This window comes from Osmerus eperlanus, chromosome 2 (assembly GCF_963692335.1).
Source record: "Osmerus eperlanus chromosome 2, fOsmEpe2.1, whole genome shotgun sequence".
In the NCBI taxonomy this organism is placed as follows: domain Eukaryota; kingdom Metazoa; phylum Chordata; class Actinopteri; order Osmeriformes; family Osmeridae; genus Osmerus; species Osmerus eperlanus.
The window spans coordinates 7051491-7075355 of record NC_085019.1 but is presented as its reverse complement, the minus strand read 5'-3'; the positions used below and the strand labels follow the sequence as shown (position 1 = coordinate 7075355).

The window sequence follows — 23865 nt, the reverse complement described above, 5'->3', positions numbered from 1 at the left end:
TGGGGGAGGGTTCAGCTGGGATTGTGTGTCTATTAAAACGGCCACTACTTCACTTGAGACCTGGGCAGTAGGACTTAACGACGTCTGGGTTTATTTGCAGAAGCCAGAGAGATGCTATCGGAGGCAGACAGAGGCCGGGTATGATATAGTGTGTCCTCTCCCCTTATGCAGGTATGCAGGTGAGCTACGTGTCTCATATCAGGACTCCCGGATACCGATCTGGATCGAGACAACCTACCCTACCATCCGCCATTACAACCAGGGAACTATTTTTAGACCCAAAGAAATTCCATCAAAGAAATTCCCCCAACGGACGTGTTGGGGAGTGGGAGAAATTGGGCTTTCTTTTCCTTCACAATGGAGCGTGGTGGAGGTAATCGCTCTCCCAGTGTAGCCTAATCAGGCCCCGTCTAACCGAGCCCAGACCACGGCTACTCCTGCTGTGTGCACCGTCCCAGAGGGGTCTGTCAGCCTGGCCCACTGACGCCATGACATGACCTGGTCCTGCCTGTCTGTCAGCCTGCTTTCACCTTCAACAACAAGGGCACTGAGGACGAGGCCTTCCACGCTGTAAACAACACGTCACGCTTGACAGGGTGCGCAAGGAGTCCCGAGCTTCCTCCGGCTTGTCCACATGCGCACACAGGCAAAGACCTAAACGGCAGCGACGACACACACACACACACACACAAAAAAGGGTGCTATGCATTTGTTAGGGATGAAAATGTGTCTCTTAGTAACAGTATTATGAACCGAAAGAGGCTTGAAAACCACCCTCACATTCCTTCCCATCCCCGAGCCGCACACCCATACCCCTCCTTCCATCCCTCTCCCTCTCCCCCCCCCCCTCCATGCTGCCAACTGCTCCATTACTCCTTTCCCTTCATTACGGAACCCCCCTTGTAACTCCCTTTTCTCTCCAGGCCCGTTACCCTTACCTCAGCTCCGCTGGCCCTCATTACCGCAGCTTTCCTTTTCTCTCTCTTCCCTTCTCTCTCTCTCTCTGATCTTTGCTGCCTTTATTCTCCTCCCTCAGCCTGGAAGTGGACCGGAGAGAAAGAGAGCGACTCAAAGAAAAGCCTCCACCTCTCCAGCCTGGCCAGGCGTCGCCATGACAGCGCAGGCCCCGAAACGGCCCACACATGCTCTGCTGCACCGCTAAAGGACTGAGAGAGGGGGGGGGAGGGGGGGGGGGTGCATACAAGGAAGTGCTGGGAGAAGTTAAATAGTGATATATTGGGAGTTGCCAGTTAGGTTAGAGGTAGAATCCCATAACACTTTAGCGTTCAGCCAAATTAAAAGTTGGAAGAAAACATTGGGACTTTCCTCTCACGCAACATTGAGCATGCAATTATGACAGCATGAGTCGCTGAGGACACTGTAAATGTGTCTGTGAGTGTGTGTGTGTGTGTGTGTGTGTGTGTGTGTGTGTGTGTGTGTGAGTTTGACATTGAACAATAGGCACCAAAAGATTCAACATTCATTTTATTGGTTTGGTTTTTTGAGTACAGTGGTTATTTTAGCCTTCACGGCATTCACAGAAGAAACATACAAACAAAACAATGTAGAACTGGAAACAAGAAATATAGCTTTGTGATAATATCTCTGGCTCAGTCTAGTCCTTACGACAACACACACAGCGTACCTGATCAACACAAACACATCGAAACATGTAAAACTGCCCACAATGACACTAATACTTCTGAAAATCTGTGTGGTTTATAAAAGGACATTACTATGTACATTCAATTTGATTAATTATCATTTGGGAAAAAAAAGAACTAATATACTGTATAAGTCTGGCAATAGAGAATATAAACACTGATTATTCAAACTTGAGATAAAATATATAATATTGATTACAATTATAAGCTTCCACTACGTATTTCAAGTGCTATTGAGAGAGAATCCACAGAGGGCTCCAGGGGCTGGCGGCCATCTTGGCCCCCTGTGGGAGTGGCATAACTCAAGGTGCAGCTCAGAGGCCGGAGGTCAGGGGTTACAGGGGTTCAGTCATGGCTCCGCCTCCGAGACGCAGTCAAAAGTGGTTAGTAGGGTAGAAGAGTAAGACGGGGGGGGGGCAATCTGGGCTACCAGATTCCACCCTGTCCCTCCTGAGAGAAGCCAGGGGTGGGGGGGGGGGGGGGAACACAAGGCCTACTTACTGCTTCCCTGTCCACGGCGGGGTGTGCAGGATAGGCTCTGCGTGCAGACGCGGGGCTGGCGACCGACGGAGGGAAAGTGGAGACAGTGCTTGTTCGTGATCGGTGCAAGGGAAAAGGTATAAAGTTCGGTTTATACATTCCTCGGTTGGTGCCAGCTTAGACGTGCTTGCGGTCGGTCGTCTTTCTGCCGCGGGTCCGAAGATCACATTTCAGAGAGTCCAGCGGATGCTGTTCGATACTCATGGTTGAGCAGATGATCCAATCGGAAGAGGTCACGGCGTTGCCTCTCCTCATGCGAGTCCACAGTTAGACCAATGAGGAGCTCTGACACTGAGCTAACTGCTTCACCCCTCAATGTTTATATAAAGAACTATATTTCAACTATATTCAACTAATAACAGGGATAAAATCATTAGCAGCTTCATCTAAACTCCATTTGAAAAATAGATACATTTGTTTTTCATATATAAAAATATCTGCAATATGGTATGCATGTATCCTGTCTGGACGGGATTGATTTACAGTCGTGTGCTTAACTGTGTGTGCTTAACTGTGTGTGCGTGTGTGTGTGTGTGAGAGAGAAAGAGAGAGCGAGCAGGTTAGCTGCTAGTGAGTGTTAGTGACGCTTGCTACTGAATGCATGCACGTACTGAACGCGTGTTTGTGGGAATCGCTTGTGCTCGTCACGAGTACGAGTGTGCTAGATTGTGCTCTATCTACCATCTTCCCCCTCTTCACCTCCTCCTCCTCCTCCTCCTCCCCCTCCTGCTCTGACTTGTTCCCCTTGCACTCGTTCACATGTTTCTTTATCTCCTCCCCTTGCCTTTCCATCCGCTGGTCATCTGTGTCCCGACTTTCCTATTCTCTCTCGCTGTCTCTCTCTCTCTCTCTCTCTCTCTCTCTCTCTCTCTCTGACTGTGAATCCCAGCTTGGGGATGCCGGTAGGGTGTGTGTGTGTGTGTGTGTGTGCTAGCAGACAGTTTGCTGGCTGGACAGGGGGCTCTCCAGGGACATGCTGGCGGGAGACAGGTCTGGACAGACCGTCTTAAACATGGAGGAGATGTAGAAGGCCTGCAGAGGAAGACGCCACACAGTCAGTCAAACACACGCACGCGCGCAGCACTCACTCAAACCCTTCGGGAGTGCAGCTCGTCTACTTGCTACATGGCTACAGGCACACACCTCGCACAACATCTGACCGACTGCCAGTGCCGACAGATAAGCGGGGGGAAAATGACAAGCTGTCCTTGTCAGGGGAGGATGTGTACACGACGGAGACCCGTCCTGACTAGATGACAGGCAGGCCAGGCTGGTGAGGGGAGGGGGGACACGTGACACTTACCACCCAGTAGGCCGTGAGGCCTCCCTGGACGAAGCCGGTGAGCACGTCGGTGGGGTGGTGGCGGTAGTCGGAGATGCGGCTCAGGCCCGTATAGATGGCGATCATCACCAGCAGGAACTGCACCAGCGGGCGCAGCAGGCGAGCCCCTCGCCACGACAGCCGCGCCTGCAGGTAGAACTGTGGGGAGAGAGGAAGCGAGACGGTGTCAGTTTCCCCCGAGGGCGTGGGCGCGTGCGTGCGAGAGTGTGTGCGTGCGTGCATCCGCAGCCCTGTGTAGGCCCTCGGCCCCTCATTACAGCAACTAACGGGGTGGAGGGGGGGGGGCATGGGGCTGTGTTGGGAGGGGTCTGTCCGGGCCTGTCACAGGAAGCGTGACAACGTGGCGGGGGGGGGGGTGCAGACACATTCCTGTGGCGGGGCCGACCCTCTCCCCCCCCCTCTTCCCCAGCTCTCCCTCTCTCCTGGAACAGGTGTCCCGTCAACCTTTGTTCGCTCCGGGCCCTGCCGGCATGTGGCTGCAGGTCCCAGTCCCTCCGTCGCTACAGTCTGCAGCTACACTAGCTACTGCAGCCCAGGAACGCGGACGTATGGGAGGGAGGGATGGAGGGAGGGATGGAGGGAGGGGAACAAAGGAGGAGGCCCTCGTTCCTCTTAGGCCACTCCACTCTTCAATGCACCACTCTCTCTCCCTCTCTCCCCCAGTCTCCGGAGCTCCCTGGCCAGCGGAGGGTGACGAGCAGCCTCTCTCTCCCTGGCCTCGACAGAGCGGGAGCGGCCGTGGAAGAAAAAGGACCAGGGAAACAAACCTATTACCGCCAGAGTTCAAAATCTCCATTCACATCAACATCTCATTCTTCGGATCTCCTGCACTTGGATTCGCTCATTTGGCGTATTAGAGAGCGGCAGACGTGCTATTCCAGTCCCATTCAGAACGATAATGTGAAGCCAAATGGAGAGGAATCCATTAGGAGAGTGAATACATTAAACTAAAGACTGAACTATGACGGGCTTTTGTCTCCCTCCAACTGTCATTTTCCCCCCACAACCCACCCCCTGAACGGCCGGCCTGGAGAAGTTATGGGGAACAGAAAGAGAGAGAGAGAGAAAGAGAAGCAGAGAGAGAGAGAGAGAGTGGGAGAGAGAGAGTGGGATAGAGAGAGAGAGATGGGGGGGGGGGGGTCCTGTTGAAAGAAGTCTGTCGATCTCTCAGCAGGCACACCCCCCCGCTCGCCCCGCCCCACCCCTTCCCCTCAGCCAGGCCCAAAACAAGGACTCTTCTGTCTGCTTGCATAGTCTCTTCATCTATTCATTTTCCCTCTGGAAAACTCACTCTCTCTCACACACACACACAGTCTTTCTCTCTCTCTCACACACACAGTCTCTCTCGCTCTCACTCTCACTTTTTCTCTCACACACACAGTCTCTCTTTCTCTCACTTTCTCTCTCTCTCTCTCTCTCTCTCTCTCTCTCTCACACACACACACACACACACAGTTTCTCTCACTCCCACTCTCTCATGTTCTCTCTCTCACACACACACAGTCTCTCTCTCTCTGTTTCTCTGTCTCTCTCACACACACACACACAGTCTCTCCCACTCTCTCTCTCCTTTCTCTTTATGTTCGATGATGGATGCCTTTTGAGAGCTGTTTTCTCAAAGGTCTTTTCTTTTTCACAGTTGGGAAGTGTGTTTATGTGTTTGTGTGTGTCTGTGTGAGTGTTTGGCCCCCTACTGAAAGTGAAAGTTGTAAATCCCCCCAAATGAGACTCAAGTCATTCCACTGCAAGCAGGTGAGGGCTCAGTTTCACTTGAAGGTCACACAGAAGATGTGTGTATGGTTTATTATTGACATCCATGTGTATGACTGTGAGAGAGAGAGAGAGAGAGAGAGAGAGAGAGAGAGAGAGAGAGAGAGAGAGAGAGAGAGAGAGAGAGAGAGAGAGAGAGAGAGAGAGAGAGAGAGAGAGCAAGAGCGAGAGTGAATACTTACAGCCAGGTAGAGCATGGTGTACATGGCAAAAGAAGCATGGCCGGAGAAAAAAGACTTCCTGAAAGAGAAAGGAATAAAACGGTCCTGTTATTCATGACCTCAACCAACAAACACACACACCCCCTGTACTGTACTGTACTGACCTGGCCTCCTCCACCATCTTGTGGTTGGGCTGTTGGCAGGTGACTTGGGACACATAGCTCCCGGGAGTGCAGTTGATAGAGGCGTAGGTAATGTTGCACACAGACAGGAAGTTGGGACGCAAGCGCCCTATGCTAAGCTTGGCCATGTTGGTCAGTGATTGGCCAATGCAGCAGCCAAACAGGAAGCTGCCCAGCTCCTTGTAGAGACACGACACGTACAGGTTACGCACGAAGGCCTTGGAGTGGACGCCACGGAAACGCACTCGGTAACACTCTCCCAGGGCAATCTGAACAGGAGACGGCAGGCGTCGTGGAGGGAGCAGGAGAGAGGAAGGAGGAGAGGTAGAGGTTAGCATTTGGGTTTTCCCAGTGCAATGTGTGCGTCTGTGTGTGTACGAGTCAGTGTAAGTGTGTGCGTGTCTGTATGAGTCTGTGTGTGTGTGTGTCTGTCTGTCTTTCTGTGTGTGTGTGTGCGCGCGCGCGCTGTCTCACCGTGAGGCCTGTGATGATGATGCCCCCGGCGATGAGCAGTACGTCGGGGATGGCTTCTCTCTCCAGGTAGGGGTAGGTGATGCTGGAGTCTCCACAGAAGAAGCCCCTCCTGTACGGGATCACCGCCTTCAGCTCACACGCAAAGAACGGGATGGAGGCTGGGGACACGGAGAGACAGGGGCTGTCGGCGAGGGGACACGAGGAGGAATGCGTGTGTGGCGCGTGAGAGAGAAAGGGAGAGCGGGTTAGGATATCGGTCTCCCCCCACGCTCGGGCCCCGTGAAACCTGAGGACCGGCCGGGTCTCAGCGGCGTCACTCATCCACCGACAAGACCCTTCGGATCCCAGCATTCCTCACATAGCTTGGGGAGGTGGGACGGGGAGGGGAAGGTGACTGTTCAGAATACGGGACGGATCAAAAGGAGAATGGGAGGGAGAGAGTGGACAAAGTCAGAAAATGACAACGTGATGATGGTGTGGTTGCACAGTAAACTACTGTACTACTGTACTACTGGGGCACCCCTGCGAAGACACAAAGTCAGTACGCACAGCAACAAAGGAGGCGTCTACATGGAAACACTAGCTTCAACAAACCCGATAAGGCAGAACAATTTAAGATTGCTGTTGCCTCACATTTTTTCCTGGATTAACTGATAAGAGGAAAGTATTGGAATGACATGCGATTCCCACAAGCTTCCTGGTCGGTAACCAATTATGAGCGAGCTTTAGCTGCAGTTCAGGGAGGTGGTCAAGGTCTAGCTAAGCAAACAAGCACTAGCTCCGGCGGGCGAAAGTTCACCGAGTAAAAGTTGCGCAACTCTGAACGGTGGCGACACAGGAGAGATGGAACCAAACGTTTCGGCAGCAGAAATTCAGTCTCTGTGTCATGTAGGCCTACTGTACTGAAGCGTGCCTCCCCCTAACCCCACCCCACCCCCCACCCCACAGCCCCCTATAGGTCTCATGGTGAAGTCTCACGCCCCAACCCCCCCCCCGTCCCCGTCCCTTCTCCCTCAGGGAGAGCATGGGGCTAATCATTAACCTCCCTGTCCTCCCAGCACTGGAACAATCCCAGGCCCAAAACACTGACCCCTGCCAGGGAATCTCTCAGTATACGTGACAGAGCTTCGGTGTCACAAACACACACACACACACTTAGCAAACCAGAGCGTGTTCATGGCTCAGTGACCAATCGTCGTGGAGCAGAGTTCAACAGGTTTACCCAGAATAGACCTTCATCCTTTACGGCTCATAGAAACAGGCGAGACTGCCGCAGCAATCATAAACCTGCTCTCGTGGACCCTTCGGTGGTTCGAAGACACATGACTAGAGCAGGTTTGCGTGAGAAACGATGCACTGCAGCTGACATCTGTTAGCCTTATTATCCTACTAAGTAAGACTGCAGTAAACAGGCTGCTGATGACCTCCACAGTCACTGGAACTATGCTGCTCTGGCGGAAAGACCCGACACAGATAAAGGAATCCTCTGCTTGAGGAGAAGGGGAGGGGAGGGGAGGGGAGGGGAGGGGAGGGAGGGAGGAAGGGAGGAAGGGAGGCAGGGAAGACACGTCGCAGGCAGATACCAGAGGTTGTGACGGCAGCGGAGGGCGAGATAGCACAAACATCTCTCTCATCTGATCTGCTTCTCCTCCCACCAGCATCACACGCTCCGCACTTTCTCTCTGACAAACACTAATGTACGCACACACACACACACACAACCAATGACATGCTCTGACAGACGATTCAAGCCTCGTGGGGAGAGCGGTGCCGTTGCCTTGTCATGCAGACGGCCCTGTCGTAGCAGTGGAAAGAAGGTAACTGGAGTTTCTTCCGGCTACAAACAACTCGAGATTCCAGTCCGCCTGCTCCTGATCCAATCAGAAACGTGCGATCCCGTTTTCCCCCATAGCAGGCCAATATAAGGGACTTCCTGGTACCTGTACTGGCCGGGCCCTGTGAGATTCAACATCGCGCCAACCTTAATCTTCTTATCAGTGTGTGTGTGTTCACACATGGGTGGGGATAGGAAATCCAGTGAAGAGATACGAGCCTGAGTCCATTCTAACCCCGTCATACACCTGTACCGGTTGAGAAATCCACGGTGGTCCACCTCACCTCGTTCCTTACCCGCGACAGGAAGTGACCTTCGATGCGGATGTGAACGGCCAGCGGTCCGGTCAGTGCCTGGCCAGGAGCCCTTCAGACTGCCTCACGCAGACATTTTACATTTAGTCATTTAGCAGATGCTCTTATCCAGAGCGATTTACAGTAAGTACAGGGACATTCCCCCCGAGACAAATAGGGTGAAGTGCCTTGCCCAAGGACACTACGTCATTTGACACGGCCAGGAATCGAACCAGCGACCTTCTGATTACTAGCCCGATTCTCTAACCGCTCAGCCACCTGACTCCCCAGAGAGCCGTTGAGTCCTTTCAACTGGGCCTAGGGAGGGTTTTCGTTTGACAGCTCCAAGTTCTTTCATCTGATGAAAAGAGCCTGTCGTTGACGTGAACCACACTGTGCCGGGGTCAGAGGTGTGAAACCCTATCGGGTCTCCAGCCCGGGCGGTGTCACGGCCAAAGCTAGTCTCCATCCATCACGGCCTCCACCCGCACCCTCCCTCCTCTCGTCAGGGCCGAGGTAGCGCGGGTCTTCTCGGAACGATCGATGTTTCTCTCGCCCTGCCGCTCCTGTAATGGACTGATCCTCCATTACCGTCGAGGGGGAAAGTTTTTCAGCTGTGGTCACGCCCGGAGTGTGTGTGTGCGCGCGCGTCCATTAAAGAGTCATTTCAATACTTTCAGAAGGTAATGGGAGCCATCAAGCTCTCCAATCAGATAACATCATGTTTATGACCTCAACTGGCACCGTGATGATATTGACTGGTGCGTGTCGTGTCAAGGTCCATAAACGAGGTCGAATCAGATTACTGTGGCCCCAGTGATCGCGAGTGGTTCAAAACCACACAACTCAGACAGCAATGTCCTTACCTAAAACTGCCCTCAATACCCCCAATGCACCTTAAACTACACACAAACCTCCCCAAACACACACCGCGAAAACCATCTTAAAAAACGCACAAATCCAATAGTGCTTTTATACTCCACACAGTCCCATACAAACCCTGGCTCTGTGAAGCGCCGGGCCCAGCAAACCTCCTGGCACTCAACGGTTTCACAACAAGACACAAATCTCTCCAGAGGCCCACACATCATCTGTCAGGCAGCTGTGAGCAAAGCTCTGCACCTGGCCAAGAACGCCATGGAGGAGCGGGGGGCCCCGGGGCCCCGGCCTGGCCCGCTCGGCTGGGGAACCTCCAAAAAGGGCAGGACAAACACCGCGGCCAAAATGTGCCGCAGGCTGGACCCGGTTCTTCCACGAGGAGGAGGAGGAATGCTTTCAAATTGTCCAAAAAGGAGAGAAGAGAAGAACGGAGGGAAGGAGAGAGTGGGTTTCGAAAGAAAAGGGGGAGAGAGGGGGGAGGAAGAGAGAAAGGGAGGGAAAGAAAGAGAGAGGGAGGTCAACTGAGAGAGAGAGAGAGAGAGAGAGAGAGAGAGAGAGAGAGAGAGAGAGAGAGAGAGGGGATATGTTTCTCCCTCTTTGAGACTCCTCTGGTTCTAATTTACACATCTATGACCACAGCCCAGAATGAGCTCACTGTGAGAACAACAAGGACCAGAGCGAGAAAAACTGTGAATAACAATGGCGAGTGGAGGAGGGAATGGGGGGGGGGGGAATTTATGCGGATGTTTCGAGGGGCATACTGCTTGATGTGTACCGGTCAATAAACTGCCATGCCTAAAGTCAGAGCATAAAACATGTCCGCAAGGCTAGACATATTGACTAATAGTTAATGGTAGACAGGATGAATAAGGGGAACGGAGAAAAGGGAGAGATTGAGAAAGGAGAGATGTGGAGAAAGGCAGACGGAGGCGATTAGTGGTGGTTCTGGAATGTGAGGGTCAGAGATCTGGGCTCTGCTGGGACCCGCTCTGTAAACAGGACCCCGCCTCAACCAGCAGAATCTTCCTTGCTCTCTCTCTCTCTCACACACACACACACACACCGTGCAAACAACAAACAGCACCACACAGACCAACACACAACTAAACAAACCGCAAAAAAAATCCCCAATGACCCACAAAAACCTCATCCAACCTCAACTAACCAAATAAACCACCCTGGAGCCATTCAACCGCACGAAACCAAACAACTGTATAGACAGGCAGTGAAGCACACTGACCACACTAACACAGACCCAGACCAACGCCTCAATGGCACAGCACAGTAAGGCTATCACAGGGTAATATCAATACTGGACATGTGGTCCCAGTACATGGTCCACTCTGCCGTACACCAAAGCTACAGTACCTGATTATAACTCTCCATTTAAACGCAGGTAAAACTATGGAGAGGGGACCCGTGCTGGACCTAGCCAGCTAGCCTGCGGGGCCTGGGCTGGGCCGGGCAGGAGAGGTACCTCGGCTCCCCTCCAGGGTGGTCTCTCCACTCATGCAACACCACCGCCAGGGGCCTCCGCATGGGCTCCCAGCCTAAGCTGTAAGCTGCTCGTTTATCCAGAAGTCAATCTCCCACAGAGTACGTTGCTGCACTGAATCATCGAGAGGTGTTGCAATGCTAATCTCGGACAGGCCTGTAATCCGTAGTAATAGCAGTATAAGCATGTGGGTTCGTCCAGGGCTATTGTGAGGATGTACAGGTTGACGGCACGGGTTTCAGTTCTCAGCACATGAGCCCTGTCTAACTGGAATACACAAAAGCCCTCACCCGTTGGTGGTTAGGTGTGCGAAGAAGCGCGTTTGCAGCCCGCCACACGCGTCACACAGACACGCGGCGAACAAAAGCTGACGGCGGCGGTTGGAAACCAAGCAGTCGTAGACAGGACATGATGTCATGTGCACCAAGTCTGCGTTTAAGAACTGGCAACGCAAAAACACCACAAGCTGACACATACCTGACTAAAAGCTGGGCTTTTGTGCGAGAGATGCTTTGATGTGTCTATAAAAACCTTGTGTGGGCGGGTGGGTGGGTGGGTTTTGTGGGTGAGCGAGTAGATAAGCCCTCCATGGGTCTTGGGCCCCAGCGCTTCCTTGGTGGGCGAGCCCGGGTGGCAGGTACAGGAGGCAGGGTGAGGAGGAGCGGGTTGGCGGAGGGTGCGGGTCTCTTTACCCCCCTACTCTCTGAACTGGCTGGATGGGTCTATCCTGGCTGGCTGTTTGGTCTGCCCTGATGGAAGCACAAAAGCCCTGATCGCAGACGAACAAAGAGAGGGAAGCGGGAGAACAAAAGCAGCCGTGAAGAAGATCTTGTGATCATCTGCAATCATCTACTGCAGCTGGACCCAACATGTCCCCTGGGACACCCATGTGTTTCCATGCTACCATGGAAGCACAGTACTGCACCCGATACGGCCAATAGGCTAACTGCTTGCTACAAGTTGTATTCATCTTTATACTTATACTATACTTCTATCTGCTGTGAGACAAGAGTGCTGTTAGAACTGTGCACTTCAGAGCTTCGGTTACCTGCTGGACTGACTACGCACACAATGTCCATGTCACTTTGCGTAAAAAGCGTCTGCCAAAGGAATAAAATGCTAATGTTAACATGTACACTACCTGACACTAACAAGCCTACACTGTATAACCTTGTGCTCTCTCCTCCCAAGCAAAGTCAGGGGAACCACCTTGGTGTTAAGAGTGGCTCTGGCCAGGTCCAGGCATGCATCCCCCAGCATGCTCTCTGTTCTCGCCACAGTCTGCTGACCTGCTTCCTGGAGTGGAGGCGGGCTGTGGAGAAGGGAGATCAGGGCATGTGTGGCGCTCTGAACCCAAGGTGTGTGTGTGTGTGTGTATGGCTGCTTCTGTCTCGAGCAGGACCATTAAAGGGCCCGTCAGAGAGGTTCTGCAGGAACTTTAAAGGGGTACTTGTGGTTTGTGGTGTGGCGGCAAGGTTGTGTGTGTGGAGGGAGAGAGAGAGAGCATGTCTGTCTACAGGTCGGGTGGGACGGGTTGGGGGGGCCGTGGCATGAGGCAGAGTGTCTGCGGTTCGTGTGGGGAGAGGTGGGGGCTGTCTGTGTTTGGTGGTTCATCTGTGGCCCGAAACGGCTTCAGATCCTCCGACGGGGGGGACAGAGGCTGGGGGGGAGGGGGGGGAGAGCCAGGTGAGACGTGTCATCACACGAGGACGTGCGGGATGCGAACAGTGCGGCACCACGTCTGGGAGGAAGGCATAGGGGGGCTGGGAGGGGGGCTCATCGGTACTGAAAGACGAGGGCCAGCGCACGCACACACACACACACACTCATCCCTCCACCCACGGAGCCACTAGAAGATTAGCGTGACTCATTTGGAGCAATTTGCTGTCTGATCCTGCTTTCCTGGAGCGGTGTCTCGTCTCTTAGCACACGGGTAGACAGATGTGGTGGGGGAGCTCCTCGGTGCAGCGCTTCAGCCTGACCCCCCTCTGACTGATGCCCTATTTTACCCCCAGCAGACAGCACTCCCACGCCCCACCCTGCTCCGCCCTCCCTGGGGCCGTATCCATGTCCAGACCTGCTGCCCAAGTCCTCCCTCCCCCCAGCTCCCCAGCGTATCCCAGGGCCCTGCAGGACCTAGTCTGAGACTGGTGTTGTAATGCCAGACAGGGGCAGGAACAGGACTATGGACTGCAGGCTACTGTATCTGGGGTAATATCACATACCCAGCTAATGGGCTTTTAACAGTTTCTTCGTGATAAAAAAAGGTTGAGACATTGATTATCTAAGGCGGGTGTCACTCTTTACTTTGGGTAATGATTTTTTTTCCAGTGTTCCATCTGTCACATCGAGAATATCGTGTCCCATGACTTCATCATGTGTTTGATTAGGTTTGAACATTCAGAGAAATGGGAGCAGGAGAGTTGTCAACAGACGGCAACATGCACTCAAGCTTCCCACAAAAATACAGACGCATGTGGATTTAACGAGGCATGCGCGCACACACACACACAAGCTGGTAAATCGTCCTGGGCTTGTGAACACTGACAGGTTGCAGCATGCTGGCCATTGTCAGTCTTACTCTACAACTTTCTCTGCCAGTTGAACTTGCACAAACATAATACCCACCCATAACACATACACACACACAGGCAAGACAAACGCAGACACTCAAATCACAGATACTGCTCACTGCAGGGACACCTTCCATCACAAAGGGCTTTTCAGCTTAAGAAAAAATTCAAGAAAGAGTGTGTGTATATAAGACGGAAAGGGGTTTGGGAGCCTTCTTTTCCTGGCATGTGCTGCCTCACAGACAAACACACACACACACACACACACACTTCCAGCCATCTACCTGACACAATTATGGTGTCTGCAGCTGGAGCTGTCTACTTTGGCCACAAATGTAAGAAGAAGAAAAAACATAGAATCAAGCCATAGACATTTAAATAACACTAAGCTATACTGCGATACAACAGATACCAATGTAATCCAACATTCTATTTAAATAAATTCAAGGCGCTTTTCAGTCAAGGGATTAATGACCTCACTGTGAACCCAGCTGCGGCCTAATCTTCCTTTTCAGAACCCATTCAACCAAATTGTTTTCAAATGACTTTTAAGTGGTTAAATAACTGGCCCCCTATTAAAGGTGCTGACAGAGAAGGGACCACCTGTCCAGATGTGAAACGGCAGTGCAAGCCGGTAGACCTGTCCCGGCATGCCCTGCAGGTATGTGAACGACCTCTGACCTCAGGGCCAGAGGTCGGCTGGACGCGGCGTCTCTCGCGAGCGGCCACAGGGCAGCCTGTATTCTGTTTAGACCTGTGCTCCTCCTTTCAACACCACGACAGGCAGGATAAACACACATCCACACACACACACGCTCAAGACAGATTGAGACATGGGTACACATGAGTATACTGAGAGAGAGACACTGAGCTGAGCCAGAAGAATCTCTCTCTGTGAAACATCAGTGTGTCAGATCACACCAAAGAGTGCCTATAAACAGTGCCTTAGTGAGGAATGAGGTCAATAGTATTATCCTACCTGGTCCCCCTCCAGGACACTAAACAGCCCTAAGTCAAACCCCAAGAGAAAGCTCTCGTTAACCAAGCTTGAGGCTATGGTAAAAAAAAGACTATAATTACAAATACCATGCCACCATAAGTGTTTACCACTTTTAAGTCTGGTAAACATTTTAGACTAAGGATGAAGATGCCGCTGAGGGAAGATAAAGGCATCACTCTCTTCAATTGTTAACGCAATAAGCATGGCCTGCCTTGGGGGAATTCCACAGTTACAGCAATGAATGAGTGGACATGGAGGCCCAGTCACTCACAGCCGAGTTGCTCCCCTGTTTCTGAGTCACTTTCCTCTACGTGTCACCACTTCCTGCTCTCAACACACAGGCTGAGAGGGCTGGCTCCAGTGGTGGTGGGCTTACAGAGACAGTCTGGTCCTATCTGCAAACACCTGTCTGCCTGTCCACAACTGCCCGTGTGAGCAGACCTGTCTGTCTGTACACAACTGCCAGTGTGAGCAGACCTGTCTGTCTGCCTAGACTGGTTGCGCCTGCCCCATGTTTAACAGCTCTCAAACAACTCGACATTCCCTCTCTCCACTCTGATGTCTCAGGTCAATGCTGCACTTTACACTTCGGTATATTTGACAGCAGTTGTCAATGCATACATTTGATTAAATACGAAACTATAATGATATTTTGGAGTGAAAATACAGTTTTGAGTCCCCACGGCATTATGTTTTTGTGATTATTCAACATGCCACATGCTGCATATTACGGTTTTAACCATAACCCCATAAACATCCAAACTGTAGGCCCATTCTCTGATGCTATATTGAATTACATAATCGCTTCTTAATTTGGCAGAGTAACTTTGTTGTGCACATTAGGGATAATAAGGCAGTGAAGCAAGGCAAACAATGAGCAACTGTAATTCTAGCACGGGAACACAAGCACGGGGTAGGAACATGTTTTTTTTCATTCCCATGTACTTCTTGAGAACTGTGGTTGTCATGGGAACTGAAGAATTCCCGGGACATCTCTCCTGGCCGCTGGTTCTGGTGCTCAGAATACAAACTTGACCACGTGTGTCTGGGGTCTGTGAACTTCTTTTTACCCATTTCTGCAGAGAGCTGAATTGAGTTTAAAAAGACCATTCTTGCATTATGACCTGCTGAACTTGAATAGCCTACCAAGATTTACATTTATGAAATACGAATAACATACTGCACGTGTGAAGCATAGATTACGAGAGAAGATAACAATATAGCCTACTATATAGAGCGTTCCATAAATAGTCAGGATTGTAATTTGCTAGGAATACGTCCTTTCGAAAGTAGCCAAAATGTGCCGTCCTTACCTACAAACAGACATAGTACATCCAACCCGACCAGCATCTTTCGCTTGGTGCAGAAGGATTCTTCCGCAGGTTCTGCGAGAATATGCTTCTTCCCAGCGCCGTTCTCCTTCGTTGTCTCCCCAGCACCCCCGTTGTCTGCCAGGCGCTGCTGAAGTTCTGCGTCCCTAGGAAGCGTGTTGGTGTGGGTTGTGTTGAACTTTTGCATCTCTTCAAAGCAAGTTAGCTAGCACGCTAGCTAGTCAAAATCTAAATAATGATTGTCTTTAGGCTGGTAGGCCTAAGTTTAACTGACAATGGAAATGTATCCAAAAAGTTTCAGTCCATCCGTTGTTAGAAAATATGATTGACTGGTACCTGGAAATCCATGTACAAAAACTACAAACCACAAAATTAAAAGGTACCACACCACCACACCGTTGAGGTTGTCAGTAAAATAAAGTTTAGTAGCTAGAGAAAACGGTAAACCGCAGAGGAAAATAATACAGTATATGTTTGTACTGTCGATTAAAAGCACTTGAAGAAAACGAACTTTTACAACTAGCAATGTTGCTGTATCGTGTTTCGACAGTCTCTTACGTTAATAAGAAAAGTGTCGCTGAATCAACCAACTCTAAAGAAACGTTCACACGGAGAACGCATAATTCAAATTGTCTGTCAACTTTCGAGTTATCTGGCTGTCCATATGTCACTACTACTCAACTAGAGCGCGCTATCCATGTGTTAGTTGATGCACTATTTTCCGTTCCCTCGTTTTGCCCCTCCCCAAACCAGGCAGACTTTGGGAAACTTTGTTTTCATTAGAGAAAGTCCTTCGCCCCAGTTTGACATTGACAAGCAACCTACACCTCTGCACAAACGACCCGATTTCCCCGTTTCTTTTTACAGTGTGCGGCTTATACCTGTTCTGTTTTAACAAAATGTATGCCCTGGGTAAATTAATGTTAAAGATCTGTACCATTTTTCACCTAAACATCTTGTCCCCTAAAATTGTATTAATTAATTATAGTAAATGTATTTATAAGTATCCCGGCCTATGTTTCCCCTCAGAACCCCTGGTACATTAGATGAGAGGACGACTTTCAGTTTAACTTAAAGTATTTTGATTGAGACGTAGAGACTTGCCTAGCAATGGCCTTCACCAGTTTTTATAAAGTCAGTGTTGTCAAAGGTGTGTGGTGGCATACAGAGTATATCCACTTATTTCTCCATGGCCATCTATTTTAATAAGCTAACAAAACAGGGACTTAATTTGAGGAGCATGTTCTAAAGGGCTATGCTTATATCAAATGTGCCTTGCAGCTATCAGAGTGCACAAGACCAGGAGGAGTGTGCCACCTGGTGAAAGGAAAGGTCCAGTACCAAGGAAACCTATTCTGTAGGTTTGATACTGTACAACTATACTTAAAGAAAAAAGTAAGGGTAGAATGTATTTCTAAGGAACTATTGCCATGGAAAGTTACACATATAAAATAGTTACAGTACTTGCACATACTTTACATACATGCCTGACGTAAAGTGACTGCTTCCCATTTAAAACTACATCAGTGAGTTATTGACAGGCGAAAACCAATGTTGCCAGACTACATCGATGTCCATTATGTCAGGTGACAAATCTGACAGATATTCATTGGACCAATGATTGGCCTGATATTGCAGCGCTTCATTCAAACAAGTATCCATACACACAAACATTTGAATAGAATACTGTTTTTGGGGAGTCAGGTGGCTGAGCGGTTAGAGAATCGGGCTAGTAATCAGAAGGTCACTGGTTCGATTCCCGGCCGTGCAAAATGACGTTGTGACCTTGGGCAAGGCACTTTTCCCTACTTGCCTCGGGGGAATGTCCCTGTACTTACTGTAAGTCGCTCTGGATAAGAGCGTCTACTAAATGTAAACATGTAGGTTTTGTAGTTCCGTCTTGTAGGTTCCCACAAGACGGAACTGCCATATAGGTTCCCTATGATCTAAATCTCCTCCTCCCTAGGACTGACCTTTGACCTTATGAGTATACCTACAGGTGGTCAGATATTCCAACCCTGGTCAGTAAACAGACTATAGTCTCTGAAGAAGAGTTATTGCTGTCTGATAAACAGCAGTTATAAGAAACAGGCACTAGATGGCTGCACAGAATAATTTACTGATAAAACTAGCTGAACTCTTAAAGGGGAAGACCCATTTTCTTTCAGTTCAGTTACATAACGGGGGGGGGGGGGGGGGGGTGAGAAAGCTTCAATTTGGAAACATAAACAAAGCATATCATCCTCAAGCATATCATTTGTGTTTTAATCATATTTTGACTGAAATAATTTCAAAAAGACACTCCCACACGGGCTCTTTGGCTAGTACACCATACTCATTCATGACGCTGATCACAAATTGAAGTCGGTTCAAATCGGTATGTTACAGTTCTGTCATATTCATTACAAGTGTTGCACTAGTATCGATGAGAATGTCAACTGGACATCTCTGTGTAGAGAAAGTAGATGAGCCAACCGCTGGGAATTCTTTTGACAGAAAGCAGCAACAAAACAAAAACTCCCTACATGTCAAAAAAAAGCCCCTATGTACCTGTACATCTTTTTGCAGCGGAGAGCTTCTGACTACACAAAACACGTCCACACGCTTGGCTTGGCCTGAAGGTCTCCACTGAATTAGGAGAAGGTATTTCGATTTTTCTTGCACCTTGCAAACATCCAGTATAAGATCATTCTTCAAGCTTATCAGGCATATGCCTGACAATATGCTTATATTTATACTTTTTCTTTTTATCATGTGCTTTCTTTTTAACAAATTGCTATGTATCAAAAGACCATATTAAAATGATAATTGATTTTGCCAGAATAAATGATTGTATTATTGTTTATGATTCTTTCATGATATGTCAAATTGATGATATGGGGATTACTGATTTATACAGTCAGGTCCCACACTGATACACAAGGCGGGCGGGTGGCTTCCCCTTCTCTGGAGAACCATTTCACAAAGGTCACAGTTGACTGTGTTTTCATTAATGAATAACAGCATACACGCACAGAGACAATCTGCCTCTTCTCCCCATGGCCCTATTCAGCGTGGAATAAGATGAACTATGACCCAGAGATTGGAAACAGTCCTACAGATGAACCTATGAAAGAACCCAAGGGCCACGTTCACTTTCTGGAAGCTTGCAAAATATGACCTATGTTTAAATGAGGAACTAGATTAGTCACAATGGTTACACAACCCACATAATTTATTTCTGTTTATATCTCTGTTGTGTCTGTCCTAAACATACAATAATGCCACCGCACTTCCTCAGTTATTTTCAAGCACAAGCAGTCTTAAAGTTTTTTTTGAGCAGTATGGGTCAGTGGGAATAAAGGTTAGATGCTGATGGTATCGTGCGTTATGTTCACATCACTTGTCTCTGAAATATGGTACTACATCAGTCTACAGTAGGTGTTCATTTGGGCTTTTTAGTACACTGTCCTAGTTGGTGACACAAACCAGGAGTGATACCTGAACTACTGATCACACAGTTTCTGTCCTGAAACTTTCCTTTCGGCGACCACAAGCTGGCACTAGAATGTGAGTAGAATAAGCCAGACATGAAAAAACATGCCTCAGGAGTTTTAAGAAGCATCATTTAGTCATAACAAATGTGTGACATAAAAAAAACAAAGTTTTCCGGAGAGACAAAAAAAAAGAAGGAAAATTGTGACCGGAAGTATGGAACTTCATTTTCACTAAAGCGCTTCTGAATGAGAAACAGAAAGACGTCCACTTTAGAAAGCAGACAATAAAAGGAATCAAACCCCTGATTCTTTAAGAAAATAAGAACTTTCTTTGTGTACATGATGTCTCATAAACACAACACATCTTGCTGACGTTGTAAAAAAAAAAAAAGACTTCTTGTTTAAAGGTGACGTTGTTGCATCCTTCCTTTTTTTTCTTTCTCCCTGTTTGTGACCTGTTGTTTCCCTTTTCTGCCTAAGTTTTGGTGACACTGGTAGGAGGGCCGTCCCCGAAGCAGAGAGAGTGCTGCGATATTTGTCGGGGCTCTCAGTGGCTCTTTGTGTTTACAAACAGGGAAAGTACCTCGCAGGTGGGTCGGCCTGGCTGCCTGTCTCCTGGACAGCTGCACTCTACAAAGGAACCGAGCACAGCTCAGAGATCAACACGTCCTCATCAGATAAAGGTGTGCAAAACCTGCTCAGGAAGCTGATTGCACTGAGGTTTTTCTGTAGAGGAAGCCGAGAGGACAAAAGTACAGTAGCACTCCTCTCTCTCTCTCTCTCTCTCTCTCTCTGTCTGTCTCTCGGGTACTGCTCTCCCAGGGCTGAAGCTTCACCGCCTCAGCCTCTCTCCTCCTCGGCCATCGCAGGATGAGGATGTCGCAGACTGTGGAGCACTGTGAGATGGTGGACATCAGCCAGCACCAGCACCTCCCGACCCAAGGTTGCCATCACAGGCTGGTCACCTTACTCCTTCTGTGGGTGTCTGTCCTTACTATTGGTCAGGTGCTCTCCATCACTCTCTACCTCACATTTGGAGCACATGTCCCGGTAAGACTGCGCAACTCCCTACAGCTCTACACTTTATACTGTGCCAAGAAATTGCATTTGAGTATTTCCATAGAGCTATTAGCTGAATGTTTTAAGTGAGATGCTGATAGTGTAGTTGGCCACAACTGTCATGTGTGACCGTTTGATAGGTATCCTCACCAGCCGTAACATGGAAACATTTAAGATACAGTATGTGGTCAATAAGGTCATTAAATGCCTGTCACTTCATCTTGTTTGTTGGAGGATTGATGGTTAACGCAGCTATTCATGTTGTCGTGTTCACACCTGCCTTGCGCATCTGATGTTGCATCCCTCGGCCGTGGTTAGCTGAATAACAGCTGGTGTGAACAATACCGTAGCCTGTGGTCTAGGTAAGGTTACGATAGAGCTCTCTGTCAACCTGTCACAGAGACTGTGTTAGATACATAGATGGACTGACTTGTATCGGATAAATATCGTCCTGAGACCCCGCAAATCCTTTATGTCCACAGAAGTTCTGTGTTAATCTAGTTAGCTCAGTAAGTTATAGCTGCATAACTGTAGTAAATAAGGAAACAGAAACAGAAGAAAACTTTTGTGACATTTATTTTCCAGACATACATACATACATACATACATATATATATATATATATATATATTATTATTATTTATGTTTTACTCAAACGCCTGCTATGTAAAAACATTGGTCTGGCTCCATATACTGTATTCTGAATATTACCAGAGTAACTATTATGATTGAATCACTCATTTGTTTATCCCTTGTAACTCGACGGTAGACTGTCTTCTCTCCCCCTCTCCAACAAAAGGAATTAACAACCAAACTCCCAGAGAACCCGAAGATTGTGGAATCAACACAGGTATGCTGACTGCAGCTCTGGAGTGGACCACAACTTTTGAGTTGTGACAAAAATCTGTAAAGCTTTTCAAACCATGTATCGCCTTTCCTTTATGGTGGAATTGGCATTTGATGCAGGTGCAGAGATCAAAAGTGATCGTGTTTCTCAGTCTTACTCATCCTAACCAGACCGCCATTGTCACCACAAGGAAGAATAACATCACACATAACTACATTCTGGGAAATTCACTTCTGTTTCTTGTTGTCAATACACTTTTCATATGTTTGTGTTTCTTTAAACCATCAAGAATGTTATTATTGTTTGTGTGTTATTTTTGTCTCTACAGAGAACAACTCCAGAGGCAAGCATGACATCAGGAAGAATACTCATTTATGCATACACCGGTATAATTGTCTTCACATGTTATTACATATCTATTGATTTACAAAATGATAAACAAACACCAAGACCTATAGTAATGTGTCAGTGAAATACGGAATAATCTTATCATGTTTACCCACATATCTGTTGGAGCTAGGAAAGTCTGAGGAATTAAGAAAATGAATTGTGGCAAAAGCATATGTGAAATATAAAAAGCCAGGCAACAACTCTTCCACTCAATGTTTAACTGTGTTTTTTAAATGTTTTCAGATGAAATGCTGATGAAAGGCTTAAACATGTTTTCCACTGCAGGACTAAAGCCATCCAATGATCGTGGAGATTACAGACTCCAGTGGCTTTTGCAGAATAAGCAGAGACCAGAGAATGAAATGATGCAGAGAACAGAGAATGAAATGATGACCGTCCCCGAAGATGGCAGTTACTTCCTGTATGTACAGGTGAGCCTTATCGAGATAACGGCGCCTGAACACACAGTCAAGGTGGTGCTACACACAGAACAAGCATCAGTGATCCTGGAGGGTCGAGTGTGTAATCTTACCCGTACCACTGGGTTCCTGGGTAAGGCTGTGCTGCTATCTGCCGAAGACAAGCTGGAGGTCACAATTTCCCCCAAAAGCACTGTGAACAACACACATTGTGCCACCTATATGGGCATCTACAAGTTTCCCCACTAAGTCACCCCATAAACTCAAGCCTGAACGAACCCAAGTCATGAACTGAGAAAAGGGGAGAAGAAAAAGGAAACTAGTGGATTGACAGGTTAAATAAAGGTCACTCAAATAATGACATTTAGGAACTTACTTATAGGCCATACTAATAGCCTAGTCAGCAACCAGAATGCCTCCTGATCTTCACCTGTGTCCAGTGAGACAATAAAAGGGAAATTGTCCACGTGCCACATTGAAGTATGATTTAATATTTTTTGTTTTTGGCAATTTGTAATTTGTATTTACTTAAACATTACACACTTATAGATTGAGATTTAGTGTTTTATATTATATTATCTATGTTTATTTATTTGCTTTTTTATTGAATGATTATATATAAGGGAATAATGACAGGGAAGATCATACCCCATGAATGTACTGTATGTCATTGTGTGACTAACTTTATACTGCTTTAAACTCGAAAAACAATGTTACACATTCACTGGAATGTATTGCTTATTTTGTACCTATTTTAATAAATTATAAAATAATGTATAACGTGAACAAATGTATTTAGTACCGTATGTGTTTTGTATCGTTTTTTTCTTGTATTAGTATTAATGTTTGGATACATGTTTCTATAGTATTTTTTTTATTTGGTTTCAACCGTTCTAATCAAAACATTCCTAAATCTTTCAAATCTGAGTCTAGAAACCACAACCAGTCAGCTTTATGGTTATGTACAGACGTTAACTGTGAAGTATCACCATTCTCTAGTTCATGCACACTGTATTCACCTCTGTGCTTTAGAGCAGCTGTTGCTGACAGGAATATTGTATAAAAATATGTAAATGTAAACAAGTGCATGCGCGTATCTAGCCCTACAAAAGTTTCATTAGCCCCCCCCCCAAAAAAAAATAATAAAAAATAATAAAAAACAAATCTAAATTTGTTAATTTCTCTTCCTAAAATCCACTAGAGGACACTATTTAAAAGGATATTTAAAAAAATATATTCTGGGGGAACATGCCCCCAGACCCCCCTAGTTTTGCTGGGTCACAGGAAAAATAATAGGTTTTATCTAGGGGCTTAGCCCCCCCAAAAGTGGGAACCTAGATTTGCCCCTGAACAAGTGACAAGTGAAAGGTTAGGTCACACGGTGTTGTGTGCTATTGAGTTTTACGTTAGTGTTATTGTGTTGCTGTGACTCAACCATAAGACCCCAGACATGAAGAGAAAGCAAAAGGTTTGCACAATGCATCCCCCTGAATCATGGCTGAGTCATGGACCTCCCTGTGTCACGCTGTCGAAGAACAATCTTCCCTGAATGCGAGACCATCCAAACATGGCCTTCAGGGACTCACATCAAAAAATAGTATTTATTATCTAAGCGAGACAGAAGGTTACCAGTTGGAACACATACGCATTTACGCATGTGCTATCCAAATAGATTTTGATAGCACACATTTTTTCCAACCGGCAGGGAAACACCGATTTTCCACCGATCGGAATGTCGTACATTCGCTATCTCATTACTGTGTATTAGATCCTGTGACCACAAGTTTCTGCTAAATGAAGCCTGTCTAGGATGCTAGCTTATGTTGACTTCTCAGCCTCCACTCTCCCACCCACTCCGCTGAGGAAATCCGATGTCTAACTCAGGTTCATTCATGCCAATGCTTCTCCCCTGCCGGATGTGAGAGCAGGGACCGGAGTTTTGGGCACATATGACTGTGTGCATGTGTGCGTATGTGTGGATCGCAGATTCAGATCCAACCGTGACGTTTTGTGTCATGATGAGTTTCCTCTGTCAACTCAGTTCTCTTTAAAACATCTCTCTAATCTCTCCTCTACTCTAGTATTTCCATAGTCAATGGAAAATGCCATGGAATCACTGATTTATCTTCCCATCGT

At 47.9% G+C, this 23865-nt stretch overlaps 1 protein-coding gene and 1 long non-coding RNA gene across 2 annotated transcripts; one reads left to right on the top strand and one right to left on the bottom strand.

Moving 5' to 3' along the window:
• Positions 1 to 1468: 1468 nt before the first annotated feature.
• Positions 1469 to 16263, bottom strand: ppap2d (phosphatidic acid phosphatase type 2D). The gene is made up of 6 exons (XM_062450046.1): positions 15521 to 16263; positions 6134 to 6291; positions 5642 to 5928; positions 5499 to 5556; positions 3508 to 3684; positions 1469 to 3236 (listed from the first exon to the last, which is right to left on the bottom strand). The coding sequence occupies exons 1-6, from the start codon at positions 15723 to 15725 to the stop codon at positions 3135 to 3137; spliced, it is 987 nt and encodes a 328-aa protein (XP_062306030.1). The 5' UTR covers positions 15726 to 16263; the 3' UTR covers positions 1469 to 3134.
• Positions 16264 to 20823: 4560 nt separating this feature from the next.
• On the top strand, positions 20824 to 22476 carry LOC134010670 (uncharacterized). The gene is made up of 3 exons (XR_009928350.1): positions 20824 to 20923; positions 21249 to 21306; positions 21596 to 22476. It is a non-coding gene; the product is annotated as an uncharacterized LOC134010670 (long non-coding RNA).
• The last annotated feature ends 1389 nt before the right edge of the window (positions 22477 to 23865 follow it).